The sequence below is a fragment of the Schistocerca cancellata genome, chromosome 2 (assembly GCF_023864275.1).
Source record: "Schistocerca cancellata isolate TAMUIC-IGC-003103 chromosome 2, iqSchCanc2.1, whole genome shotgun sequence".
NCBI lineage: Eukaryota > Metazoa > Arthropoda > Insecta > Orthoptera > Acrididae > Schistocerca > Schistocerca cancellata.
This window is the reverse complement of record NC_064627.1, coordinates 508281940-508295506: the sequence shown is the minus strand read 5'-3', so window position 1 is coordinate 508295506 and position 13567 is coordinate 508281940. Positions and strand designations below refer to the sequence as shown.

Sequence of the window (13567 nt, the reverse complement as noted above, 5' to 3'; positions counted from 1 at the left end):
CACGCTTCAACCCACAGAATGCCAGTTTTCTTTCTCCTGTTAACGATGTTCTTCTGAGTAGTCCTCGCCCAAGATCTGAATGGGGGACTACCTTACCTTCAGAACATTTTACCCAAGAGGACAGCATCATTATTTAAGCATTCATTCAGCTGCATGCCCCTGGAAAAATCCTGGGTGTCGCTTCCCCTTGCTGCCAGCCTTTCGCAGTACCAGTACATCAAGGCTGTTTTGGTTAGAGTTAAAAGGAAATATCACTCAATCATCCAGACTGTTGCTCCTGCAACTGTGCTGAAAAGGCTGCTGCCCCTCTTGGGAACCACGCTTGTCTGACTGCTCAACAGATACCCCTCCACTGAGGTTTGCACATATGGTACAGCTATCTGTTTCGCTGAGGTACACAAGCCACCCCTCCGAAAGCAGCAAGGGCCATGGGTAAAGTGTCAAATATGTGATGGTAAATGATGTTTCGAGAACATGCAAATAAAAAAACAAAATGGTTAAAAGCAACATAATGTTCCAGTAACCTTTCATTTAAACAATCTGGACAAAATCTTTTCAATTGATTATACTGGAACACAGGAACCAGCCCTGACACACCAAGACCAACTTTGCAAGATAAGTACCATTTATCTGCAAATATAATGCATTTGCTCTTACTACATGTTTTAATGTTGTTCAAACTATGAGATAGTTATTACTAAGTAATAGTTGTGCTTTGTAATGTCTGGACTTATAAGTAAGGGTGTGCATAGAATACAGACATCTACAGAATGAGACTAACATAGTGGCAAAGCAGGAATGGCTAGAGAAGGAATGCAAACATATGGGGAAAAATAGATGTTGCTTATAAGACAATTAGAAAGACCTTTGGAGAAGAGAGTAGCACCTGTATAAATAGTAAGAAAACAGATGGCAAGTATGAACTAAAGAAGAATCTGACAGAGCAGACAAGCCTTAGTCAAAGCAAAGTACCTAGTGTAGAAAACATCCTTCAAGAATTGTACTTAACTATTCCAGCTCGTAAGCAAGACAGCTGAAATACCATACACATTGCAAAGAATGTAATAATTCTAATTACAAGGAGGACTACAGTCACATAATGAATGCTACTTGATTCACATAATGCTGCTAGTTACTACTGTCAACACACCTGCACAAAGTTAATGGCATTTGTTCCACCTTCTTCTTCTTGCACTAAAGCTTTGCCTTGCTCTCTGAGGTACTGGCTTACACAATCAGCCATTGTTTTCAGGCCATCAGTTACTCTGTTAAAGAGTTTATACATACATGCTAAATCTTCTGTCTTCTGGTTTTTCAACATATGGACAACACCGGAATTCTCCATCTGAAACGAAATAAGTACCAGTCAGCACACTGTGCATGTTCTCATTATGTGTGTTTGAAGATTAGAAGACTTGCAAGCTTCTGTTTCACATTTCTTCATGTTGTGTTTTTTAGGATATAATGAAGCTAAATGTATCTTATTTAATTCTGAAGAGAATGTAATGAATACATCTGGATCAGAATACCACAGTGACTGACACTGTTTGCTTGCAGGGCAGCTATTACTGCAATCATCAATCAGTGAACAAGGTCTGTCACATTATCTGTTCTCTTCTTTGTAGCAGTACTGTGTACTGCTCTGTTCTCTAGGTGCCTCTTACTACTGTGTTATCACAGATGTTATTTGCGGCCAATAACCTTATTGTGATAAATATTCATTGTTTCTCTGTGCACCATGTTTAACCTATATACCAAAATGTCAAACTATTTGTGATACTGCAGCCTACAGAAAAGCACTAAGGCTATTCTAATGATCCAAAGGGGTTCAAAATGCATGTTAAAGAAGGATCACATGAATAACTGGAGTACTAAATGGCTGTTGAAGCAGCAACCTTATGCGTGGTGGGAAATGGTGAATAAACTACTTCTGCCTTTTGAAGCTCTGCTATGCCCAACTATTAACACAACTTTATTATTTTGATCCAGTTGTAGACCACAAAACTTCATACATTTCAGGTAACAACTTACTTCTACAATCGTCTTCATGTGTTTCTTTATCAGTTCTTCTTCAACGACTTCTACAATCCTGGTTTCTGTGGACTCATCAAGATAGTGTTTTGCTCTTTCTGCTTCTTCATTTATACGGGCTTCTACCTTTTTAATGTAAACAGATGCACTGTTTTCTGCAAGGAAGTTTTGGCTTTCCAACTAGAAAAAAAGGAAAAACTGAATTACTTTTTTAATATTATAAATTTCATTCAGAAGCACACATATTACCAATATCCAAGAAATGAGGGGGGAAGGAGCGTGTGGGTGGAAAGGAAGGGATGGAATTTGCTGAACAAGTAATCATGCAGCCACCGATGGGAACAAAACCTACACATCTATTTGTCATTACACACACACTAGTCCCAAAGTCATCTGAGTTACTATGTGTGAACCGAGTAAGTGGCAAACTTTACAAAACTGTAACATGTAATTAAGAAATTGGCAGGTGAATGGGTCAACAAAGCTGAATTTAACTTCAGCATAGCACTTTAAAGTACAGCACTTTTAATTAAATGTCCACTTCTAATGGTGGAAAAAACAGGTCACAAAGTTGCTGGTCGTGAATGAGTACAGTATGTGGTTTTGATCTGTGCATACATGTCTGACTATATGAGATACAGAGTAAATTTTAAACAACTTTAACTATTCTATTTCACCACTCAAAACAGGTCGATAAAACAGTGATGCATCTACTTTGTATGTCAGTCAAGAAATAATGACTTAAGAAAGGATTTAAAACTAAGATTCTTTTGTTATTTTTGGAGCGATTTGAATGGCCCAATGTCCAAAAGCTAAAGTTATTCTCAAACTACACATCTTGCCATGGTGAGATATAATTTATCTGTTATGTATTATTTTTGGAAGTATTTCAACTGCAGTGGAACAACTTTACAAGTAGGTTAAGTTGATTATGAGCCAAGTCAGTATTCACTGACTGCCTATAGTTCACAAAACATTTATATTGTAAAATCATTATTACTTCTAAGTTTTTTTTTTCAGGTGTGCCATTATTTTTACAGGTGAAGAATAGATTGACAGTGTGTTAATATAGAGAGGATTTCATGAGAGCACAAAAAGTCAGCAGACCTGTTGTGGTCATTAAAGCAGGTCCAGAGTTTATGGCAATAGACGGCTAGTGGCAATTACTACCTGTCTACAGCTCAGGAATCTTGAGTTCCTTGTCATCAGTGGGTGATCCATTTGGTGGAGTACACAGAACAGCCAAGTGGTGAGACTTTTAGCACAGAAAAGGAAACAGTACCGCAAAAGCTTGCAACCCCATGTTTCCCACTCACATGCTCACAAAAGTTTTAGACCTTCTTGGATTGATGCACAATTTTTTACAAGGTACATATATACTGACGGGATGTTCTATAGAATTTCATCAGAATATACCAAAGGCAGCAGATTTATTATACACAAACCCAAGCTGCTGCAGCTCTTTGCAATAATGCAAAGGGACATTAATAGCAATATAATGTATGTTCTGTATATTTTTCATCAACAAATATCTCTCTGAAGCTTCCTGGCACATTAAAACTGTATGGAGGGCAAACACTCAGTCAGGTCCTTTGCGTTTCACAGGCAAGTGCTCAACTGACTGAAGTACCCAAGCACAACTCACAATCCATCCTCATAGCTTTACTTCTGCCAGTACCTACCTCATCTATTACCTTTTGCGCTCAACTGCAAAGTGACAAATTCGGTCGGGCAGTATCTCGCTTTCAACATTTCTGTAATCAAGGACTGAGTATTTCCAGTCACTTCTCCATCAGTGATTATTATTATTATTTCATCTTTCTCTTCTCAGACTTCGGGTAGTTGAACATTTATCAACAATTACAGATTTCTGTAGTTGTATATATACATTTGTATGTAGCTGTATTGCATTGATGTACTGGTGGATATTGTGTAGTATGACTCCTGTACTTGATAGTATAATTGATATGAATATAATAGAGGGAAACATTCCACGTGGGAAAAACATATCTAAAAACAAAGATGATGTGACTTACCAAACGAAAGCGTTGGCATGTCGATAGACACACAAACAAACACAAACATACACACAAAATTCAAGCTTTTGCAACCAACGGTTGCTTCTTCAGGAAAGAGGGAAGGAGAGGGAAAGACAAAAGGATGCAGGTTTTAAGGGAAAGGGTAAGGAGCCATTCCAATCCCGGGAGCGGAAAGACTTACCTTAGGGGGGGGGGGGGGGGGGGGGGGGACAGACACACACACACACACACACACACACACACACACACACATGCAGACACTCTTTGCCTTTACAAATGTGTGTGTGTGTGTGTGTGTGTGTGTGTGTGTGTGTGTGTGTCCTTACCCTCTCCCTTAAAACCCACATCCTTTCATCTTTCCCTCTCCTTCCCTCTTTCCTGAAGAAACAACCGTTGGTTGCGAAAGCTTGAATTTTGTGTGTATGTTTCTGTGTCTATCGACATGCCAGCGCTTTCGTTTGGTAAGTCATATCATCTATGTTTTTAGATATATGATAGTTTAATTGGTATGATGTCAACTTTATCCTGATGCTACATGTCTGACTTCCTCAGCCAGTTGGATGTATTTTTCAATTTTTTCTCCTGTTTCCTTCTGTATATTTGTTGTATTGGGTATGGATATTTCGATTAGTTGTGTTAATTTCTTCTTTTTATTGGTGAGTATGATGTCAGGTTTGTTATGTGGTGTTTTATCTGTTATAATGGTTCTGTTCCAGTATAATTTGTATTCATCATTCTCCAGTACATTTTGTGGTGCATACTTGTATGTGGGAACGTGTTGTTTTATTAGTTTATGTTGTATGGCAAGTTGTTGATGTACTATTTTTGCTACATTGTCATGTCTTCTGGGGTATTCTGTATTTGCTAGTATTGTACATCCACTTGTGATGTGATCTACTGTTTCTATTTGTTGTTTGCAAAGTCTACATTTATCTGTTGTGGTATTGGGATCTTTAATAATATGCTTGCTGGAATATTTGGTGTTTATTGTTTGATCCTGTATTGCAATCGTGAATCCTTCTGTCTCACTGTATATATTGCCTTTTCTTAGCCATGTGTTGGATGCGTCTTGATCGATGTGTGGCTGAGTTAGATGATACGGGTGCTTACCATGTAGTGTTTTCTTTTTCCAATTTACTTTCTTCGTATCTGTTGATGTTATGTGATCTAAAGGGTTGTAGAAGTGGTTATGAAATTGCAATGGTGTAGCCGATGTATTTATATGAGTGATTGATTTGTGTATTTTGCTAGTTTCTGCTCATTCTGTAAAGAATTTTCTTAAAGTATCTACCTGTCCATAATGTAGGTTTTTTTATGTCAATAAATCCCCTTCCTCCTTCCTTTCTGCTTAATGTGAATCTTTCTGTTGCTGAATGTATGTGATGTATTCTATATTTGTGGCATTGTGATTGTGTAAGTGTATTGAGTGCTTTTAGGTCTGTGTTACACCATTTCACTACTCCAAATGAGTAGGTCAATATTGGTATAGCATAAGTATTTATAGCTTTTGCCTTGTTTCTTGCTGTCAATTCTGTTTTCAGTATTTTTGTTAGTCTTTGTCTATATTTTTCTTTTAATTCTTCTTTAATATTTGTATTATCTATTCCTATTTTTTGTCTGTATCCTAGATATTTATAGGCATCTGTTTTTTCCATCGCTTCTATGCAGTCGCTGTGGTTATCCAATATGTAATCATCTTGTTTAGTGTGTTTTCCCTTGACTATGCTATTTTTCTTACATTTGTCTGTTCCAAAAGCCATAGTTATATCATTGCTGAATACTTCTGTTATCTTTAGTAATTTGTTGAGTTGTTGATTTGTTGCTGCCAGTAGTTTTAGATCATCCATGTATAGCAAATGTGCGATTTTGTGTTGGTATGTTCCAGTAATATTGTATCCATAAATTGTATTATTTAGCATGTTGGATAGTGGGTTCAGAGCAAGGCAAAACCAGAAAGGACTTAATGAGTCTCCTTGGTATATTCCACGCTTAATCTGTAATGGCTGTGATGTGATATTATTTGAATTTGTTTGGATATTAAGTGTGGTTTTCCAATTTTTCATTACTATGTTTAGGAACTGTATCAATTTAGGATCTACTTTGTATATTTCCAATATTTGTAGTAACCATGAGTGGGGTACACTATCAAAAGCTTTTAGGTAATCAATGTATGCATAGCATAGCAACCTTTGTTTAGTTTTAGCTTGATATGTCACCTCTGCATCTACTATTAGTTGCTCTTTACATCCTCGTGCTCTTTAGCAACAGCCTTTTTGTTCTTCATTTATAATTTTGTTCTATGTTGTATGTGTCGTTAATTTCTGTGTAATGACTGAAGTTAATATTTTGTATATTGTTGGTAGGCATGTTATGGGGCAATATTTTGCTGGGTTTGCTGTGTCTGCTTGATCTTTAGGTTTCAGATAAGTTATTCCATGTGTAAGTGTATCAGGGACTGTGTATGGGTCTGCAATGTAACTGTTAAATAATTTAGTTAGATGTGAATGTGTTGAGGTGAACTTCTTTAGCCAGAAATTTGCTATTTTATCTTTTCCAGGAGCTTTCCAATTGTGCATAAAATTAATTGCTCGGCTGACTCCATGTTCCAAAATTATCACTTCAGGCATTTGTGGTATCATCTTGTATGTGTCTGTTTCTGCTTGTATCCACCGTGCATGCCTGTTATGTTGTACCGGGTTTGACCATATGTGGCTCCAGAAGTGTTCCATGTCTGTTATGTTTGGTGGATTGTCTATTTTAATGTGTGTGTTATCTATTGTCTGATAAAATTTCTTTTGGTTTGTGTTGAATGTCTGGTTTTGTTTCCTTCTATTTTCACTTTACTTGTATCTTCCAAGTCGTCTGGCCAATGCTTGTAATTTCTGCTTCTTCTCATCTAATTGCTCTATCACTTCTTGGTGTGAGATTTTACCCAACCTTTTTCGTTTTTTGTCTGATATTTCATTTCTTATAAATTGTGTTAGCTGTCCGATGTCTTTTCTCAGTTTTTCTATTCTGATCTGTAGCCTGTGTTGCCATGCTGGTTTTGTGGGTTTCTTATGTGTGTTGGTTGGTTCTGATCTCTCCCTAGTGCATATATTTAGTGTAGCGAGTGCTCCTACATAAACCAGTAGTTGTAACTCTTCCATAGTTGTATTTTCATTTATTTTGTTGTGTATGATTGTGTTGATAGTTGTTATTGTTGTTTCGACTTGTGGGTTATTTGGTGGTCTATGCAAGAATGGTCTAATGTCAGTATTTGTGTCTTTGTATTCTATATATGTCAACTGAAATTTTTCTTATATATCTAACATGTGTGACACTTCATGTTCTATTTGTGTTTGTGCTGGTGGCTGTCTTAAGATTTCGTTTTCCTCTGATTGTTTAATTGATGTGTGTTGTTCTTTCTTTGTTTGCTCTGGGATGTTTGAGTCCATTACTGTATTTTCTTCTTCTAATTGCACATTATTTTTTTCCAGTATTTGTTGTACTTGTTGTTTGATGTTTTCTGATTCTGACTGGGGTAACCTGTTATTTTTTATTATTACACGGATCTGATCAGCTAGTCGTTGTTCTGTTAAAAATTTTAATTCCGGGTATCTGGTAATAAATGTTGTGTATACTTGTGATCTGTATCCAGTTGTGTTGGTTCCTAGGTTTGTTGCTTGGTAATAACAGAACATGAGGTGTCGATTAACTTTATCTGACCATCTCATCCTCTGTCTTTGTTTTCCTTCTAGGGTGGTTGCAGGAAGCATATCCTGCAAAACACCACTATTTGGATTTAAATCATTTTCCAGTTGGCTAACAGTGTCGTTACCATTGTGGGCGGGCATAGGGTTCAAGCGTCGTCCCCGACCATGACAGCGCTTGTCTGAGGCTTCTTTAGTTCTGTCCTGAACCAAGTAATCACACTAAAAGGGGGGTTAGCCCTATTAGTGGTTTGTTCTTTTCGTCGCCTTTTACGACTGTCAGAACATACCGGAGGCCTATTCTTTTCCCGGGCCTCCACGGGTATTATTATTATTATTATTATTATTATTATTATTATTATTATTATTATTATTATTATTATTATTTAGAATCTGTAGCAAGTAATTTTCAGCACATATAACAATAAATTTTAACAGTGGTGAAACTAACCTCAAGAAAATTCTCGTTAATGGTAGTACAGAAGTTAAAAATTATCTCCCATCTACATGACACATACCACCACCGGAAGTGACAATGCAGTACGAAATATTAAGGTGTTCAATCTGCCACATTAACATGGTTTCTTGTCAAACCTCCAAAATAATATACCACTTAATTTCATTGATTGAAAACACTTCCGTCTCAAAATAAAGTTGCCTGCCTCATTGCCTCCATCCACTTACTCTTATATGGCAGACAAGATGTAAACACATTTGGTTCCGAATGTTAGAAAACTTATACTTATCAGGATGTGCCTGATTTTGCAGCTTCTTGTTAATAACAAGTCATCTCTATTTTCAACTAAGTTAGAAAGTAGTACAAATATGACATCAAAAGTAAGCAGTGTAAAATTAATGTTTAGTGTAATTGAGATAAATTATTTTCAATTACTCAAAAATTTGTATCAGGGAATGTTGCACTGTTTTCTTCCATAATCACATAAAGAACCTCCTTGTACAAACAGTAAGAGGTAGTTTCAGAAATGGAATTTCTGTACTAGTGTAAATTAAGCAGAAAGAAACATAAAATGAATGACAATTTCAATCACAACTCTAGAGTTAAATGGAATTCAAGGTATACTATTATATGATCTACCAGTATTAATAACATGAAAAACATAATGCTGTTACTCGGAAAACGTAAGAAATTTAAAGAACATGAAATTGAAAACAATAAAAATGTTATAGATTTACAGAAGAGTAAATAAATCTCATTTCTCTCTCTCTCTCTCTCTCTCTCTCTCTCTCTCTCTCTCTCTCTCTGCACCTCTTTATGCACTCAGATGTTACAAAATTCCACTTATTGAAAGCATTTAATTTTAATTGCAAAGCTACAGAATGTCTCTCTTAATGCTTGTCCTTTCACAATACACCTCCCATTATCCTCACCATCAGGTATGTCCCTGTCAACTTGGGATTTGAGTGACCTGCCCCTCCTGCCCAACCTTTACCAACCAACCATTGTTTCCTTGTTGAAAAACAAACTAACAGTTGTGAGAGCTGTGATAGTTTTGTACGTTTATATGTAAGTGTTGAATTTCACCAACTGAAGGTAAGTAATGCCTAGTCTTTTGTCTCTTTTTTTGTTAATACAAGTATTCTCAACGGAATTTTCATTTTGATAAGAATATATTTTTACAAACCCGATAAAATTCTGCAGACTGCTGAAGAAAGGGTCTTTCAAAGTCTTCTTCATAAACCGACCTGCTATTTATGCCCAGGACCATTAACATTTGACATGCATTTTTAATTGCAATTCTATCCACTACTTCTCCTCTCCTCTCTCGCATTACCATATCCAACAACGTATCTCTTAAATGGTCTCTTATGCAACCATATCGAACAACCTGAAAAATAAGAACATTTATTATGTCACATTTAATTAACTAATTGGGACAAACAAATAGAATATAAAATTTTCACTCTCTCACAAAGGAAAGTCATTGTCCAACAATATTATGATTTTCACTGCTATTCCTGGATATATTGGCAAGATTGCCATTACTTACACAAAACAAATGTGATTCATGAAGTACAATTTCAAGAAATCCACAACCATGTAACAACGTACATTCAAATGCACGGCAATAATGACAAAAAGTACAATGACTGAGAAAAGAAATGCAGCATCAAGGAGGATAGGAGGACACAAAATGAAACTTCACTGGCTGTGAGGGTATGTGATGCTATTTTGCTGATTATAAAACCTAGTCAAATTTACAAGGAACTTCAGAGTGTGAGCCCACTGTCAATATGACATAGCACACTCTTTGGCCTGTATGCAAGCATTGATTCAGTTGGGAAAAGGCGTCAGTGCCACTGTATCCTCTCCTGCAGCAAGTTGGCACACAACTGTTATAATTGGTTTTTAATGTCTTTGATACTGGCATTAGAATGGATTTGATGTCCAACAATGCCCTAAATATGTTCTTGCAAGGACAGATCTGGCGATCATACTGGAAATGGGTAGTTCAACATACACAGATGGCTGTCGGACACATTCCATGTGTGGACAATCATTATCCTGTTGAGAAATTGTACCACATACTGCTGCACGAGACTTAGTGCATGAAGACCCGGGATGTCTGTGACATACCACTGTTTCATCAATCACTACCAGTTGTGACCTGAAATCATACCCCATGGCTCCCCACACAATGACACCAGGAGTAACACCTCTGTTTCTCTCCAAAAGATTGAAGAATGGGACCTCTCCCCACCACAGTCATTGTTAACAGTCATCCATGGCAGTACAGAACTGCAATTCATCACTGAACACAATATGATGCCTTTCATCAGCAGTCCAAGCTTCTCAGTTATGACATTGTCCCAGATTCAGCCATATGTTTGTGGTGTTACAGCAGCCTATACATAGGTATGGTAATTCCCTAGTCCAGCTGCTTCCCATCTCTGACCAATGACGTGAGATGACAAAGAATGTTGCAGGGTGTCCATTACTCGCACTCAGATAGCAGGTGCAGATGTGAAGGTGTTACGATATGCTTGGTGCATAATACAGTGTTCCTCCCTTGTGGTAGTCAGACACAATCAAATTAAAACCTGAGAACCAGCACGACTATGCCCACGTTCCCATGCAATCCAACATCAGGACACTGTCACATGCAAATGCCTTACAAATGCAGATACTGCAAAATTTGAGCCGACGGCCAAACAAAGAACCACAATGAGGCAACTTTCAAACTCCGTATGGTGCTGATAATTCTGCAACTCCGCATTTGTCACAATGATTACTCAGCATTTGGCACTGTTAACACTCCTTGTATACCCTACCACGCCTGGTAACAACACTAACAATTCTGGTTATCGTTCTACCTGTCAGACAGGATTGCAACTTTAATCATTTACATACCCATTAAGGTGTACATGTGTATGAAGTAACATTAAAATATGACCATTTTCTCCGGGTAGTTCACTTTTTTTGTCATGCAGTATTTATGCAACAAATTTCAAAACCTGAAATTAAGTAGGCATTCTTCATCTGCCTTTAATACACCTATATTAAAGACCTACGACCGACTTCCTGTATTGTTAACCACAAAAACTAGCTGTGTGTCAAATTTCTCAACAGATATAATCAGAGCCATGGTAGCAGAAATACAAACTTAAGTACCCAAATATTTGGTTCTCATAGTCATAGAACTTACCTGATCACGAAATATGATGAGTCCAAGATTATATACATTATCAACATCATTCTGTTGGACATAAACCCTGTCCATGTACATCAGAATGTCTCTGATCATTACCATAGATGTCTGATGATCATTCCATGCTTGATTCAATGTCTGGAGAAAATTATTATGCAATGCATTGAGAACATCTTCCCTGACCTATATAGAAACAAAAGGTTCATGTTCAGATGAGTCTCATTAACAAATTACAAATTATTTCAACTGTATGACAACACATTTCTTTATGAAATGGCTCACATAACTAAACTCTGTTCAAGACATTAAGTTAGGTTAGGTTAGATTAGCTTAAAAAAAAAAAAAAACAAACACACACACACACACACACACACACACACACACACACACACCAAAAAAATCTGTTTAGCTGACACTGCAGATCTAATGGTTATATCATCCATACAGTTATGAGAAGTTTGTATTTTCCAGGTCACATGTAATTGGCAATGACCTGACCTGAGAATACAATCTAATCAAAGCCCCAAACTGAATTTGAGGGGGGGGGGGGGGGGGGGCGGAGAGAGAGAGACTTTAATTAATGTTGTTTAAATCAAAACACTGATTGCTTGGTAATTTTTCCAAATAAAGTAAGGCATGCTCCTAGTGTGATCAATGTAGCTACATACGAATATGCAACTACTGCCAGTAAGTACTATGCTGAGGAAGGTTTCTAATTAATGTGGATGACTTGCACACATTAAAAATATTTTGGAATTTTCGACCTAAGCAGAAGGTCGTCTAGGCCTATTATTCGGATTTAGAAATTTCTTCCTTCTATATGTAGTCAAGTGCTGCCCACCAGCTCAAAAAAAGTGGTAAGTAGATAATTTGGTAATGATCTCCAAGAACAGCATGTATGAAACTGTTAATTATCTCTTACTGTTTACCTTGAAAAGCTAAACTTATTTTCAGTAAGCTAAGATTCAGTTTTAACCTATAAGGAAAAAGTTTAAGTGCAGACACTATCTGAAGTACCCTAGTAGAGCAGTGGATTATAGAAACAAATTTAAAAATTATAATGAAAATGCTGGTGTAGAAATGGAAAACTAAAATTATACTGCAAGAAAACCTGGTGGCACAAAAGTTTGAGTAAATGTAAACACTGAGTGAACCCCACTATATAACAATTTTTGTCGGTAAATGCTCACCAGATTAAAATCAGGGAAGGGGAAACTAAATAAAATTACTAACAACAATTTTGTCAAGCAAGTAGAGATACTGCCATCAAAGACTAATTGAAGGTGACAAAACTTCAGGCTTCCTAAACAAATCACAAGTCTATTGACATGTCTAAGAACAAGCTCCTGCACACACAGTTCTAATCAAGTTGCACTAGGTGAATACCACTACCTAAATGCCAATCTCCAAACCAAGACCAAATCAGCATGATTCAAATGGTGCAATGAAGCCACATCTCCTTGAGCTACTCTGGAAATTACCTTTCCATTGTCAATTTTGTTCCGTTAAGATTGACATGTTGAGTTCACTGTGAAAGTCTGGTCGATATTCGGTTTTCATTATTTAGTGTAAGATGACACCATACAATCACTTAACATTTTCATAAAATGTAGGATGATACCGTACAACCATATTTTAAGGGAATGTAGCATAGAATGGCAAAATTGCATTACTGGGCTGAGTAATTGCTATTATTATTATTTTATTAAAAATGAAATCACTGATAGCTAATAAAAGCAGAGGGGGCTATAACCTTTGATTCCAGATGTTGTGTCACAACTTCTTTAAGGCCAGTGTACAAACGTTCTCCATGTTTGTGAAGGACCATTGTGTATGCATTCCTATACAATTCTTCAAAACTCAATCCAGAGTTGTTTTTCTTTTGAATCTCCTGGATGGCATTCTTCAGCAAGGCCCATATGCTTTCAACAAACTTCTCATCCATAGTCATCTGGAACAAAATTGATCATATAAATTTATAAAGATACTCTTTAGATTAAACAATATTTAATGTAAGATGTACATATTGAAAAATGCAAAAACAAAACATTACGACACAGTGGTGAAACCAAAATTTCTCTATACAAGTGAGTGAGAATAAATTATAAGCTAGACAATGTGTAAGTACCAAGGAAAA

At 36.7% G+C, this 13567-nt stretch overlaps 1 protein-coding gene across 1 annotated transcript in view; it reads right to left on the bottom strand.

Moving 5' to 3' along the window:
* Nucleotides 1–13567, bottom strand: part of LOC126162055 (cullin-3) — a 264745-nt gene that overhangs the window by 145109 nt on the left and 106069 nt on the right. The window contains exons 2-6 of the mRNA XM_049918298.1: nucleotides 13184–13381; nucleotides 11428–11613; nucleotides 9406–9609; nucleotides 2032–2211; nucleotides 1151–1345 (exon numbers count right to left, since the gene is read on the bottom strand). Coding sequence (XP_049774255.1) covers nucleotides 1151–1345; nucleotides 2032–2211; nucleotides 9406–9609; nucleotides 11428–11613; nucleotides 13184–13381 — 963 coding nt within the window. The remainder of the gene's footprint in view (nucleotides 1–1150; nucleotides 1346–2031; nucleotides 2212–9405; nucleotides 9610–11427; nucleotides 11614–13183; nucleotides 13382–13567) is intronic.